This window comes from Rhea americana, unplaced genomic scaffold, assembly GCF_003343005.1.
Source record: "Rhea americana isolate MKP2758 unplaced genomic scaffold, rheAme1 scaffold_83, whole genome shotgun sequence".
NCBI classification, from domain to species: Eukaryota; Metazoa; Chordata; class Aves; order Rheiformes; family Rheidae; genus Rhea; species Rhea americana.
The window spans coordinates 1695938-1711458 of NW_028187012.1; the positions used below are offsets into that span (position 1 = coordinate 1695938).

At 34.8% G+C, this 15521-nt stretch overlaps 1 protein-coding gene and 1 long non-coding RNA gene across 2 annotated transcripts in view; one reads left to right on the top strand and one right to left on the bottom strand.

The window, feature by feature from the left end:
• LOC146585279 (long-chain fatty acid transport protein 6-like) overlaps positions 1-15521 on the top strand; it is a 36623-nt gene that overhangs the window by 11197 nt on the left and 9905 nt on the right. The window contains exon 5 of the mRNA XM_085323225.1: positions 10132-10326. Coding sequence (XP_085179351.1) covers positions 10132-10326 — 195 coding nt within the window. The remainder of the gene's footprint in view (positions 1-10131; positions 10327-15521) is intronic.
• LOC146585280 (uncharacterized) lies at positions 36-15251 on the bottom strand. The gene is made up of 4 exons (XR_014898038.1): positions 15170-15251; positions 13773-13980; positions 6736-6817; positions 36-116 (listed from the first exon to the last, which is right to left on the bottom strand). It is a non-coding gene; the product is annotated as an uncharacterized LOC146585280 (long non-coding RNA).

Sequence of the window (15521 nt, forward strand, 5' to 3'; positions counted from 1 at the left end):
TTCTTTGTACATTTATTCTTCTTGCTGTATTTGTGGTAAAAAGGGAAATAAAACTACTGAGCTTGTCCCTCAGCTSTTCTTATGTGAGGTTCCTCAAGTAGTTGGTTGTCTGGAGACTGTAAAAAAACAAATGGTTGTAATTAGGAATAAACACATTAGAGGAAAAAATTTACAGTGAGACTGAAAACTGAATCAGTATCATTTGCTAGAAAAGAAATACAGCTTCAAGTTTTGCAAAGTGAGTTCAGAACACCCGGATTACTGAAAAATGCCTTTTCGGAGTTTTAAAGACTTTGCTTCTTGCTACATAAATGAATGAGAAGTCTCAAGTTTTACAGGTCATGTTTTAACACTATTTTGGCTTGTGAGACATGTTTCAATTTAGACCATATTTTAAAATTTCAAAGAGGTTTGATCCAGGTCTGYAGCCCAGAAGAAAAAAAATTAATTGTTCCAGTTAGAAAGCTGTTCCAGACAATAAGGCTAATTTTGTTAAAAAGCCATTCCTGCCTGAATCTCTTAGCCCTAACTTCAAAGTACTTTTTTCGCTATGGCAGTCCTCAGTGTTGTCTATCGACAATGTATCAAGTACTAAATATGTCGAACCTCTTGTAAATGCCATTAATAACTGACTCAGGTTAATTGAATTAACTCACAGTCTGGCTATTTTATTATATGCTCATGTATCTACTCACTGGCGATAGAGGGAGCCCAAGATGTTTAGGCTGAGTTAAGTGCCTAAAATTTGATGGAATTAATTCAAGTCTTAGTATAAAATAATATAGCTAGAATGGATCAAGACCAAAACCTTTTGAATAGCAAACACAACTTAATTTCTGTCCTCAAGTGCTTGGTTTAACTGTGTCAACATGAATTTGAAATAAATATTCTCAGTCCAGTGGAAACTAAAATTCATCTTGTTAATTCTAGTGACTGCTGTTCATCTGTTTTATCCATCCTTTGCAGATTGTACTGTTGTGTTTCAATAATAAGCCCTAAATATAAAATCATGAATCATCTTACTTGGTAAAGCATTTTAATGCTTTTATCACAACAGTAAATTATTATCACAAACAGCTTTTATTTTTAACGCTGAATAAAACTAACTGCTTGCAAGTACCTGTATTACATTAAGCAAAAAGAACTGTATCTGCTTTTAATTTAAGACATTGTTTAGGAAAACACAAAGAGGTTTGTAAAAATGTACAGAAGTTAGATGCATTGCACCTAATCTGTTTGAACATTCTCCCTTTACCTCTGTAAATTATAATAATTATATTTTGGATTTCAAATATGTAAGCAGGGGATTATTTCCTTTTCAGTGAATTTTATTCAAATGACTCCTGTTTCAGGAAGTGGTGGCAGTAATTCAAATTAATGAAACTGAAAATTCTTTTTTAATTCAAGTCTTATTTTATGATTTTCCARAATGATAACCTCCTTCTTCAGCACCATTTAATCAATTACAAAAGAATGCAAATCAGCCTGGTTTTCCAGTGGAATAAAAATTTGTATTTAACATCTTTAGTTTACAAATTGAAATCTAATGGGAAAACCTAGTGTTCAGAAAACACTATCTTTTTTTTTTCTTCTGAAAATTTTCAGAAGTATATTTAGATAGTGTAGAGGTAGACTCAGAGTTCTTACACCACTGTCTGTGCTTGCCTCCCAGCAAAGAGAATATTTCTGGATTAAAGAGCATGAAGAGACTTCATGTCTGATGTCCCAGTAACCACCACTGACTGTGATGTGAATTCCGAATAGTGTATTCTCTCTGTCTGTCTCTCTCTCTCTCTCTCTTTTTTTTTTAACTTTATGTAAATATAAAGTTATAGTATATGGGAAGAATCAAGCTCAAAACAATGAGGAAAATCAAAACATATGGAGAGGCCAGCTTTGCATATGGTAATTTTTCTTCACTGTAGGCTAATGTGATTTCCCCATTTCCCCATTTCCCCTTCTATCCAACACCTCCCAGGTTTTGCTGTTTGCAGCCTCAGGTATTAATTGTTTGCCTTTTCTGTCCTATAAATGTACAGTTAGACATGGAATTTTGTTTTATAGTATGTTATCCAATTCAGTGTCTTAAAACAAGGTTAATATACCTCATTTTCTAACATAAAGTCTTTCTTTCATTTCTAGATCTGTCCCAAACCATAATAAAGTTAAAGGAGTTTTGACCTTTGTGAATCATGTTATTTGTGCTATCATTAAATAATCCTCCTATTTGTTAATACAAGCTTGCCTGTGAGACTGGCTCTTTGCCTATGAGGCTACTTTTCTACTTTTTTACTGGTCAGCTAAAGGGAAACCTGATGTTTTTTCTGGGAGAAAAAAAATCAATTTTAAAGCTTATTAGATTAAACTTAGAAAAATAGTAACTATTTGTCATATTAGAACTGGAAGAGAAACATGTTCACACAAATAAATAAAAAAGATTCTAAATATATTATACAATCCACTATTATTTTCCAAGAAAGTGAAATAATTTGTCAACTTATCTCTTTTTAAGTTTCATTAACTTTTGCAAGCTGACAGTATATGTATTCTTTCTAAAGATCTGGCTAATATGAGTTTTAAAACTCTATAACGATACTATGTGGGCTGAAGGGGCAGTGTTCTCAAGATTGGTGTTCTATAAAGCCCTTTTAAAGAGCACATATTAAAATCAAAGGAATTGCCTAAAGTGCTTCATTTATTTCTTCAACACTAGTACTAAATTTGATATAAATTGTGTATTTGTAAAGAGTTCGTTTTGGACTTGTAAGCAGAAAAAGCTGTTATAAATGAAGTGCTTTTTCCTTTCCTGCTTGTAGATACACTGTAACACTAAAAGCCATTTAGCTCTTTTCCACAATATCTTTCTGACCTGTCACCTACCAGTTCACTGGTATGTCTGTCTTATTCCTTGTGCAAAGAAAACAATATGCAAGATCTATCAGGAAGTTCTGTGGCTGAGGTATTGACACAAGAGAGGCCCACACTGGCCCTCCATTATGTGAAATTATTGTCACAATGCTTCTCATTTTATACATTTCAGACAGAACTCTTGTCAGGTCTCTGTGGTAGCATGTAGATGCTCTTCTTGGCTTTCCTTATTAGTTCTGTTTTGTTTCATCTTTCAGCCTCCCACTCACATCTGCAACAGCTCTTGAAGACTCTTTTGCAGTGGAATTTCTCTGCAATCTGCTCTGCATCCAGTTTGCTTTAGTAACAAACGTGTGGTCTGGAAAGACCGCTCATTAGAAAAGGAAGCCTTGTCAGCAGCTCTCCCCATTCCGTGCTTTATTTTTCCTCAAGTGCAAGTACAAAGGCCTTGAAGTGTGTGATGTGTGTAGCTTTTGCTGGGCTACTAAATAAGGGAGTAGTCCTCATGACTACCTCCCTCCAAAATTTTTTTGCTTTCTTTTCAGCTTAATGAGTATGAAATACATCAGTAGCTAGAAAGCTGTCTAATATATTAGCATGGCTACTCCTATGAAAGAGGATATTCAGAAAATTAATTACTTGGTCTTGTGGGTTGCCATTGCTCAAAGTCTTTATTGAAAGTGCTGTAAGAAGTTTCAGAAGAAAGTATGACATAGAATAGCTCTGTTTCCTCTTTAAACATAGGCCTTGGAAATACTTTTATTTCTGGATATATTTTCCTTGGAGCATTTCTGCATATTTAACACTGAAGTGTATACATAATCATCCTAACGGACTTGCAGCTTTGTTTCAAATTTGAAGTGATGAGTTATTAAAATAATAAAATGATTCTGGAAGCTTTTGGAAAGATATGAATGGTAATGCAGTATCCCTTTTGTGCTTTTCTGTAAAGGAGATGTGGATCCTGAAATAATTTACAGATACAGGTTAGAAATTGATTCTCTAGATCATTGTGTTCTGTCTACTACTCTCATATCTTGCTATATGTTGTGAGATCAATTGTATATTTTATGATCCCTTGTATGAATTTGGTAAAGTCTGTATTAAAACTAGAGTTTACTTCTACTTATATTGACAGTCTATTTCACAAGCCATTAAATGATTGCTTAGAAATGTTCTTTCAATATCTATCCTGTTTTATTTTCGTTTGGTATTGAGCAGGTGTTATGCTTTGGCATCAGTAACTTTATTTCGTTAAGCTGAAACAAGCCAATCTCTACTACATCTAGTTTGGCTGAGGTTCCTTTGGATGGGATTAARCTCTCTGAAGTGTCTTTAGAAAAGATGCTTAAGCATTTATTTTTTTAAAACTCTTTTGCTTAGAACAATAGATTTGGTTTAGAACAATAGATTTAGAAGGGGAAAAGAAGGAAATTGGTGCTGTTAGGATCAGCAAGCAAGATGAACACTTATTTCCCTGCTGTTGACTCAAGTGCTGTGGGAAGAGAGGAAGAATGGGGCAAATATTTGTTAGATAGCTCTATCTTCCATATGGAAACTTATTTATTTAAGGAAGAGAATTTGATAGGGTGAGGAAAGAAAGGGAAAATGAGTCAACAGGCACCACTCTACAATGCTGGATTTACTTGGTACTCCATAATATTCCCTGTTAGAGGTATGCTTTTGTTCAATTTGTATTTGATGCTAGATATTGTTCTTTCTCTTATCGTTAACAGGTGGAAATTTGACAGGGCCTTAGCAAATTTTCAGCATAAACATTTTGCTAAATACCCTGAAGCAGTAATGTATCACAGCTACGTAAGAAAAGTGCCTCAAAAGAAAATATACATTATTTTAGTACAAGGTAATAACTCTTAATGGAGTTTGAAAACACAGATAGACTTTTAGATTAAGAATGTATTCAGCACACCTGATGAGAAGCTAAGAAACAGACCTAAAGATTGGAAGCATACATTTCCCCCCAAAACTATATCARTTGAGCTAATAAAAGATACTATGTATTACAAAAAAAGCTTTGCCTATGTGATAGCCTTAAACTGCTGTATCTACAACAACAGGATTATTGACAAAAAAGGGATTTAGAAACAGTCTATAATCCTGTCCATTCTGCCTTTTGCCTTCTGATATTTTAAATCCAATGGCCTTACTTCCCTTGGTCACTGTCCACAGGATGATTATGTGTCTCTTCTGGTTTTTCTTACCAATAACCTTTATCTTTCTAAAAAGGTCTGCTGTAATGCTCCTAGTTGCCTTGTCCTTAGGGAGCACTGGTTTTGCAAATCCAAACCAGCACTGAAGGCTAGTTAGTAAATTAGCTAGTAATTTTGGCAYGGTTGCTTAAGAGTTTTTTGAGTTTTTATGGGTGGTCTTTGACCAATTCTTAATGTTAGAGTTTATTTTCCTAGATATTTGTCTTTTGGGATTGAACTGCTGCAATCAGGCAGAAAATGTCCCAGTACTGAGGCCAAGAAATAGCATTCATACTTTTACAAGGTGAAGTTCCATATTGTTCTCAGGATATGTAGGAATGCAAGGAATATTCTGTGCCTGTTTTAATTCTCTGAATTGACCTTTGGAAAGCTTTGTGTATTATATTTTTACTTGTAGGCTCTTGAGACAGTCACCAAACATACAAGGATATCCTTTGTATTTCTAGGTGGAAAGGGACAGAAGTGATTTTTTTATGTTGGTAGATAATTTCTAAGGTAATAGAAGTAAAGTAAAAAAAAAAGTAAAAATAAAGAAAACATTTTCTATCAGAAAAGCTAAATGAAGAATACACTATTAGAACCTAATCCTGTTAGATTATCTGGAGAATCATTAATGAAAGAGTGCTGAGCAACGCTACGTAGTAAACAACCCAGTTCTGCACTGGAAGGAAGCATCCTGCTCCTCTTTAAAATAAACCTAGAATTCATGTTCCTTTCTTATGTTGCCTGTCTTTTCAATACCCTTCATATTTCCCTTTCATTTTTAAATCTTTGTATGTATTTCTCTCAAAAAAGAACTACTTGCAGTTCATAGTGGGGTATTACTGTAAAGTGAATGTAAGCATGTATCCTGAAGAATTTATGTCTGTCAGTATAATGGCAGTAGGATAGCTCTCATCTCATGCTCACTGTACTAATTACCTGATGCACCTTTTTTTTTTTCTTTTTTCTTTTTACCTTTAGCAGGGCTTATGAGTCAATAGGGAATTGGTGAATGTAGTGTTACATATACTTGTAAATTCTTGAATGTGTATTTACGTGGTCTGTACTTATTTTATATTTAACGGATGTTTGCATTTCTCATGCCCTGAGATTGCTCTTAGTTCATCAAGGTCATAAAAAAGGAAACATTTCAAATCTCCTTTGCTTAAAGTTGCCTTTGCTTCTCTCCCACTCAGCATTGCCTGCTGCAGAAATGGACGACGAATCTGTTTTCTTGGATTCTTTTAAAGCAACTGCTGAATACATTTTTATAAAGCTGCAGTCATGAATCTTTCCCACACCCAGTTAATTTACTGTTGATGGCACTTTAAAAAGCATTTCATTTATAAATGACTTAATCATGTGTATTTTACTCAGTTTATAAAGGACATTTAAGGAGGAAAGACTGGCAGATGAAAAATCCCAGCTATGTGGTATTTAGTGTAATAAGGCAGATCTTGACTTGTCAATTAATTACTATACAAATGAAACAACCACCAAAAATGGAGAAATAATGTGTCAAAATTGATTTATGATGTATGCAGACATTTGGTATGTGGTTCAAAGAGCTTGGCTGAATGCACTGTAGAAAAGTCCAGCTACAAGATAAGAACAATGCTGGTTTATTAATGCTTCCAAAAGGTATTGTTTTTACCTTYGCTCTTAAAAATAACTGAATATAGATTGAATTCCGATTTTGCATCAGTGTCACTCCATGAGGAAAGAAGATCACAGTGCTGGAAAATAAATAGTTAGAAAGTTATTAAAACTATAGAAAGTACATTAAAGTCAGAAAATATTCTAACTGTTATTCTAAAATCAGTTTATAAATACTGCCTTTCTGATCACCCAGAAATACAAAGCATGAATAAGTTATTGCAAGACATAACTTATTTGAACTGATCTGTGATAGTTGTCCAAAGCAAGGCACAGCACTAAGTCTCTGTAAGTAGTGTGCTTTGAGGGAATTTAGCTCTCAGTGAAGGAAGTGTTAACCAGGTACTACACGACAGCAGACTAAGAATGTGCACGCAGACAGTTACTGCAGACCAGCTGATGCACCGTAACTGGCTGATCTGCTAGAACTTGTTCAGGTGTCAGGAATGGTACTGGGATTGCTGAGCTTACCTCCCAGCAAGGGTGGGTACTACGTGGCTTCTTGCAGCCTCTCCTAATCCTACAGTTCTGTGCACCATAACAATTGGAAGCTAACTTTTGGTTGTATCTGAATACGGCAAAAATTGAAGCACGACTGTTCGGTGCCGTAATCCATTTAAAGCACAYGTGCCTGTGTATTTAGTTTATTTAGATTTTCATACATACCATACAACACCCTAATTGTGCACCTCTCTACCATATTTCTAGAATTTGTTGGCTTTATCATCCTTCACTTCTCTTATTTATTACATTTTTATTCAGAGCCTAAGCTTTCTGCAAGAGTGACCRTGGATACCTATATGTGTGCACTAAATTTGGACTCTGGCATTGATCTGGACAGTAATACAGGCAATGAATAGTAAAAGATTAAATCATGAAAAATATGTTGTTGAAAGGATTATACACATTTTATTGAAAGTGGTTCGCTTCCCATAGCAAGTTAGTTATGCATAAAGCTGACAGGAATTAATGTCATATATTAGTTTTATATAAACTTAGGTAAAAATATGTAAGAAAWAAAGAGCTGTATGAATTTAGTTACATGTAAAACTAAGGCGAATCGTTAAATGTTTAAAGTTTCCCTCATTTATAATCATTCTTTTTATACTTTCTAAACATTTAACAATAAGGAGATTATATTGTGTAGGTTTTCMGTTTTTATAGTTGAAAGACTGCTAAAATGTGTGACAATTTTAGGGCTTTTTCTCTGGAAAGCTCTGCAGTACTCCTCAGTGACTCTTGCATCAATCTGCGATAAAGATGACTAMATCACGAGTACTACAGTTGCAGCATTGCAGTCCAATAGGAAATTTAGCTCAGTGGTGAATGATGTGTGAATAAGTGAATTACTGTCCTCTGTTTTAAGAAAACTTGCTTTCTGCAGTCAGGTTTTGATGACTTCATACACCTTCTTTGTACTTCTGCAAAAGGACTGAGCCTTAGGAGAGTATCTCCTGAAGTGCAGTAGCCATGCCTTGTATTTGCGATAGATATTACTGTTGCAACCAGGAATACTGGCCAGAGTGTCAGAGATAGTTTGCCTCTTTTCCTCTAGAGAAACCTTTAGCATTACTTTATGCTTTACTAATATAAACCAGTCAGAATAAAATCAGGAACTGAAGTAGTTGACCCTATAAACAATGCTATATTTGTCTTTTTTGGGGGAAAAGAAAAGCAGAGTGTAGATCATTGTTTTCTAGTTCATTCTAGTTTGTGTCTCTTCAGCAAACTTTTAACAGTACTCCAATACAATGTGCTACTTGTTGTTCTTTCATTATTATTAGACTGGAACCTACTGGAACCTTTAACAATACATTTTTTTTAACAATACAGGTATTGTTATAAATATAGARGCAAACTCTCCTGTTTATTAACTTGATCTCTAAAGAGTTTGAGTGTTCCTAGCCTGATGAATGACCCGCTCAAGTAGTGTGTATACATACACATATATTTATCTCTGTTCATTGGGGAAAAAAAAGTTTCTGTGAAAGGATCTCTTGTGCTGTTTTTTATACGTTAGAGTAGGCTGTGCATTTGAATAATTCAGTGACCTCAGCAAGCAGTAACTGCAGCTCGCTTACTGACATATTAATTTCAATTTAGTAATGAAACTGAAAGGAAGATATCACACATCACAGCTTACGACAGTGGACAGTTTTCTGGGAAAAGTCAAAAACTTTCTTGACAAAATTCAAAGTAGGACTGAAACATTTTCTCTTAAACATATATATATATATATATATATATATAGTACATTGACAGTTTAATGATCTGTGAATGTCTAAAGTAATAAGCATTATTTCAGCCATACGAAAATCTTCACTGTTGCATTGTGATACTTCATTAGAAGTTGAAAAATCAAACTACTCAAAAAATTACCCCTCTAGGCCATTTTAGAAGTTACTGGCCACATCCAYCTGCAGTTTCCTTGCCCTTTGTAATGCAGCTTATGTTAATGATGATTTGGCAGGATATTAATGAACTATGTGATTACCTGTTTAGAAATGACTGTTGAAGCTAAAGTAAGATAGGAGGGGAGAAAGAAAAGGAGAAGAATTGGGTTGACGCGAAAGAGTAATTTAACAGAATGTAAGTGACAGAGGGAAGCTTGCTAGTGATGCAGTTTGGGGATAGTACAGCAGGATCATACTATGCAAGATCCTAATCTGCTAAGAGCTATCTGTGTATAGTGAAATATGTGATTTCATTGCTGTATCATTCGAGAAAGGCTTTGAAACTCAATAAAGGATTTTTTTTTCCTCCTATGAGTTACTGATTTTGAAGAGGGAAAAAGAGAACTTGCTTTCATGATTTAGAGTGGGAACCTGAAATGTCACTCTGCACCTTTTGTGACAGAAGTGACAATTTACCATCCTCATGAAAATCTCCCTAAATTTACCCGAGATATAAGCCTCTGAGGAGCAGTACTTTCTGTGTACTCAGTAGGCACTTCCTTGTTTGTAACCAATCTAAAGATACAAGAAAGTAACTATTAATCTCTGCTGACTTTAATCTCTCAACAGAAACAATACCTGCCTTCCTCTGTTCTTTCATTTTTTTTTAATTGTGCCAGGTGGAAAAAAAGTGACAGGATAAACCTTTGAAAATATGGAAGCACTTATATAAATTAATGTAGTCATTATTCAGGCAGTATTTTCCCTGTGGAGTAAAATATTGGCATACATATAATAGGKTTTTGATTGCAAAGTTTGCTACATTGTAGTTGTAGCCTAGCTATGCCAGCTTTTTTAACTTCTGAACTGTTGTTGTTTTTCTTTTATTTTTTATACTCAATTTATTTAAGCAGGTACATTTCCTCCATAATGCTTTCAACAGTCAAATACAGGTATCAGAATATTTATGTTTCTTTCTTTCTTTCTTTCTTTTTTAACAGAAGGAGGGAGAAAAAAATCACAAAGTCCGCCTAGCAGTTGGAAATGGAGTAAGAAATGATGTATGGAGAGAATTTTTAGACCGTTTTGGTGCTGTTAAGATCTGTGAGTTTTATGGTGCTACAGAAGGAAACATTTGTTTCATGAACCACACAGGAAAAATTGGATCTGTGGGACGTACCAATTTCTTTTATAAGGTGACTATTTAATTCTGTTTTACTTTGGAGGGAGTGCTGAAGGTAAATGTTTTYCTCAGTTTGACTATAGGTTATGGGGCTGCAGTCGTAAGTCCATGGCAAATTTTCTAATTTACCTATTGCAAATTTAATTGACTCCGTAAAAATCTTGGAAGCGGCCAAAGTATTGCAGGTAGTGCTTGTTGCCAAAACAAGTCATATGTTCAGCAGGAACACTGAGATTTTTCTTAGAATTCAAGAGAGTCAAAGAAGTCTTCCGAGAGTTTTGAGCTGACTCRGAGTATCAGTCCAAATAGTTACCATATTAAAAGATAATAGAGGAAGTTAGATTTGTTTTGATACCTAAGAATTTATGATCGGTGAAATACACATACGAGTCCCATGTCCTGATTTAGTGTTCCACAGATTGTTTACYGCTGTTTTCAAAGGTTATATTTATATTACATACTATTATGTAAACATAAATAAGAATTAATAGTAATAAAATAAGAGCAGAAACCTTTAAGAGATATCTTATACCTATCTATGTACAGTTAAGTACTGGTAACTCAAACTACTTTACATCCAGTCTGTTTTGTYATTCCTAAATTTCAAAGATAAGTTAGATATAATCACTATTATTTATGTAAGATACACAGTATTTTCCAGTTGTATTAATTTTAAAAATTCCGTGCCCCTTTATCTAACAAGTCTGCTATATTTAGTTCGCTCTAGTTTATTAAAAATAAAATATATATGTATTTCCACTATTTATTCATAGCCTCTATTTTGTATTTCATTAGCTTTGACAATGCAGGTTACATGTTTTAAGGAAAAGCAGTAACTGTTRTTTATATCACTCATGCAGTCTTCTCCTCCCTCCTTCAAAATAAATGAGGAAGAATTGTGTGAGGGTCAGCTTACAACTTTTGTCTCCACATGTACTTTTATTCCAGCTAGAAATTCACAGCAAGATTTTTCACTTTGGGTCCTATTAATACCATCCCTTAAATGAGGGTCAGTAAGTAACATATGTTCCAAGCTGTAGCTAATGAAGTAAAAGAAGTCTTATTAAGACTTTCAAGCAAGGTGACTGCTTATTTAACTTGTTGCTTATGCCCATTTTTGCTCTTCTTAAAACAAACAGGGCTACATCTACAGCCTATAATTTGCAAAAGGAATTGAGATACCTATTGATGAACACAAGTCCTATTGATATAAGTGGCATTTGTGCTCTTCTGAGGCAAACTGGTAGTAATATGTTCCGGCAAAACTGTTCTCACAGAAAGATGTTAAAATATTATTTGGAAAGACATCTGTTCAGGATAAGGTCTGATGAAGTGCAGATAAGTTTTTAGACAGCATAGCTTCAGGGTCCACAACTGCAATACTACATAGACTACTTTATAATTCAGAGCCCAGAGGAATTCCCAAATCTTCCCTTCAGGGATAGGAACCTGGGAGCCTCACCAGGGAGGAACCTGGAAACACTCAGAAAGAGACCACAAGAGGTAACTTGTGTTTTGGAAATCCTTCAGAGCTCTGCATACTAAGCAGATTTACTCTGCTTATTTTCTTAGTTGTATGTGATGTATATTCTGTAATAGGCCCAGTGGGTGTCTTGTTCTGATGCCTGTGAGGACCTCCAGAAAGGTGCAGATCCACTATACAAAACCAGGCATCTAGAATTTAGGGAGTAGTAGCAGAATCAGGAACCTTAGAGCTTGTGGTCACATTTGTTTCAGGCTTTTCTAAGCCATATACTTTTAATTATTATTTTTTTTCTTAGAAATCTTACAAAATTTTACTTTTGTTCCAAACCTAAGAAAGCCTGTTTTCAGAATTTCACAACTTTTGTCAGATTTTTGTCRTAAGTAATTAATCTTCTGGAAATACCATGTATAGGTTACAGCTGATAAAGGTTAGAAGTTATCTATTCATTGATTTATTTTTCTATATTTTAAACAACTTAATGTGTGAAGTGTGATATTTTGCATATTTGCATTTCATATATCAAAAAATGGTGTTTGTATTTCCAAAAGGCAGATTAATATTTTTCCTTGCACGTGAAATGTGCTACCGGTTCTYCTTTCATTATTATTRGACTGGAACCTACTTAGATTTGAGTTAGTCACTGCAAATGAGGAGAAAAAAAATAGCTCCTGTAAACTGCAATTAAAAAATAAATGCAGTTGTAACTGTATACTTGACCCCACTAGACATTTATGCTATAATTTATATATTATTCCAAGTTGGAACTATTTTAGTCTATGGAAACATCAATATAGTCTGCTAAGATAATTATGGATTGTCCCCCTGCTTACTCAGTACAAATATGGAAAGACCATAAGATATTTTATGAACCGGAAAAAGCCATTCATTGCATTTGGCTTGGCTTTGAAATCAGTTTATATTCTTTTTCAATACTCTTTTCTCCAGAAATAAATCTACCGTAAGAATTCAGCAGTTATTTCTGTACTTTCTGTTTGAAAGAAACTAAACCGCATATTTGTAAGCAGGCTAAATATTTAGCTATTATCGTTCTCCACAGGGGCCTGTGGTATATACTGGCTCCCAACCCCGAGACCAGTGTATATAAATGGCATTCTGTGTCTGTAGAGTCTGAGAGGAGAGTAAATGTTGTCACTGGAAACCAGACCCAGTGTGGAGACAAACTGCCTCCTTCTCATTACATGGGCATAGTGTGTCTAGCCACGTTGCTGGGCGGATTGTATGACCTGTTTCATATGGGAATAGATCTGTCTCAAATATCTTCCAAATGGAGGAGTTTTCAAGTACTTCTCCAAAGCTCCATCAGGGCTTTTTTCATATGTTTTGAGGCAGAACATTTAGGGCTGCCTGACCTGTCTCACTTTGAAAGAATCCTTGTCAGTGAAACAACATGGCATATTAATATTTGTTTATATTACAGTAGTTACACAAGTCCTAATAAAAATCCTCCAAGGAAAGAAGCTCTAACTGCTGGGGCTCTGATGCTATCGCCTATGCGGCCTCGCTGGAATGACAGTTCCTTCAGTCTGCTCCTTGCCACTTTCCAGTTTGCAGGAGCAGCCAGCTCCCCCATATGTTGAAACAGAGTAGTGTCCACATGAAYGTGGGTTTGGCTAGATTTAGTGCAGTTTCAGAAAAGAAAAGCCTAGAAGCAGTTGAGAGAGAGTAAAGGAATGTTAAAAGTATCGTGTGATATACTTTTTGCTATGTTCACATTGATACAGAGATACATATTTGAACAAATAGTAAAGTTTGGGTATCTTCCTTTGTATGTGTCTTTGATTACTCTGCGGTTGACTGCTGTGACACAAACCGGCCCTGTATTATAATGCTTTCGATAACTTAGTTTGGACTGAGTTCAGGCCTTTCTTTTTTGTTTTTTAAATACATTTTACAGGTTTCAATCATCGGATAATATATTTGGAAATATAGTCATTGTGTTTGTTTTACTTCACTCTGAATGACATCGACTGAAGATCTAGCAGTATGTAAAGGAGAACAGCTTTATTTCTGTTTCTCTGACCCTTGAATGATCTGAAGTTGGCAAGGGAGACTGTCTACAGCTGGAAACCAGAGAATGGCACAGGAGAAAGGCCAGGCACCCAATTCCTAAGTGTTTCTGTCAGTGTAGTTGTTCAAGGGAGCGGAGAAAGTTACTGAAATCTGAGAAGAGAAAAAAGAACTACTGTAACTATTTTTGAAACCTTATCCCCTTGATATGTGGATCGATGTGAAGAGACATCCTTAGATGTACTCTCTGGGGATTTCCTAACACCTGTTTCTTGAACTAGGAAGAGAAAGAAAGAAAACTGAGAAAGGGGAAAAAAAGAGTTGTGTGATCATGTATGTGTGATCATGTATGTGACATAGCAAAGGAGACAGAGGAAACATACTCTCTTTCTGTTGGCACACTTACTCAATCAGAATAAAGTAAATGCGGTATAAAGCTCCATACATACAGATATTGAGACTATCTAGAAAAACAGGAGGTAGGTTCAAAGATAAGATTTCTTGTGGGGGGAGGGGAAGGGGAATAGGAAGGCATTTTGCCCACAGGCAATGGTACAGTTACTAAAGGTGAAATGCCCATAAAATTATAGCTGCACTGGAAAAGACAAACTGAGCTCCCAGAATGAGGAACAGGAGTTTTCTGTCATTAACTACCAAAAAAGGGGGAGAGGGGAATGAACACTGAAGATCAATATCAATGTTCTCTATAACACATTATTTTCATAATTAATTTGGAAGACACAATAACAGGCGCAACCCACAAAAGGTAATGACAAAATGAAAATGAGTGAATTTATGGTGATAATGATAATCTCAATATGATTACTTCTCGTTAGTGGGAACAAATTGGTGACTGTTACAGCAATTTGCCAGGCATCCAAAAAGCCACTGTGTTTGAGGTGCAAGCTGAAGGCTGTGTTCCTGTTTGCACTTGTTTATTTTCACACTACTTTTATAAGAGAGATTGGTTTATGTGCTTGAAAGCATCACCGTTATATACGAATAAATCCTTCAATAAAGATATCCATGTAGACTTGATGAACAGAACAGCAGAAAACTCTGAACAGTTTTTTAGCTGTATCTCTTGAAATGTTTTACAAAGAAGATAGTAATGTACCATATTATTATGTTAATCTATACACTGTTTAACATTTATACTTGACATTCATATATACATAGTTAATATGATTAATACACACCTTGTATAATATATATTATACATACATATATATGTACATATACATATACGTTTTTATATGTGTGTGTGTGTATATATATATATACACACACACATATAAAAATGTGATAGGGAGAAAGCTGTAAGACCTATAGTAGTACTTACGAAATAGGTATGTCCCTGTCTTGCACTTAAAATATATTCTGTGTGACAACAGAGAAAATGTAATGGAAGAGTGGGACTGATGAGATCCAAGGAAGCTTGTAGTAAGGGCTAAAAATAGTCTATTGATAATATTCTTTATTATTTTAAACCTAAATATCCCCAGTATTGCAGGAATCAAAATCTTCCATACTCAGAACTGAATGGATTGGAATCAACTGTGAGCTGAAAAATGTTTAAGTCTTATCTTACGGAAAATGGAAATATAACAAATTAAAAATYATTTCAACAGATAAAACTTTTCTTTCTGCACAACAATGCAGAATTGGTGTTATGCACTTTTTCATACAGTCAG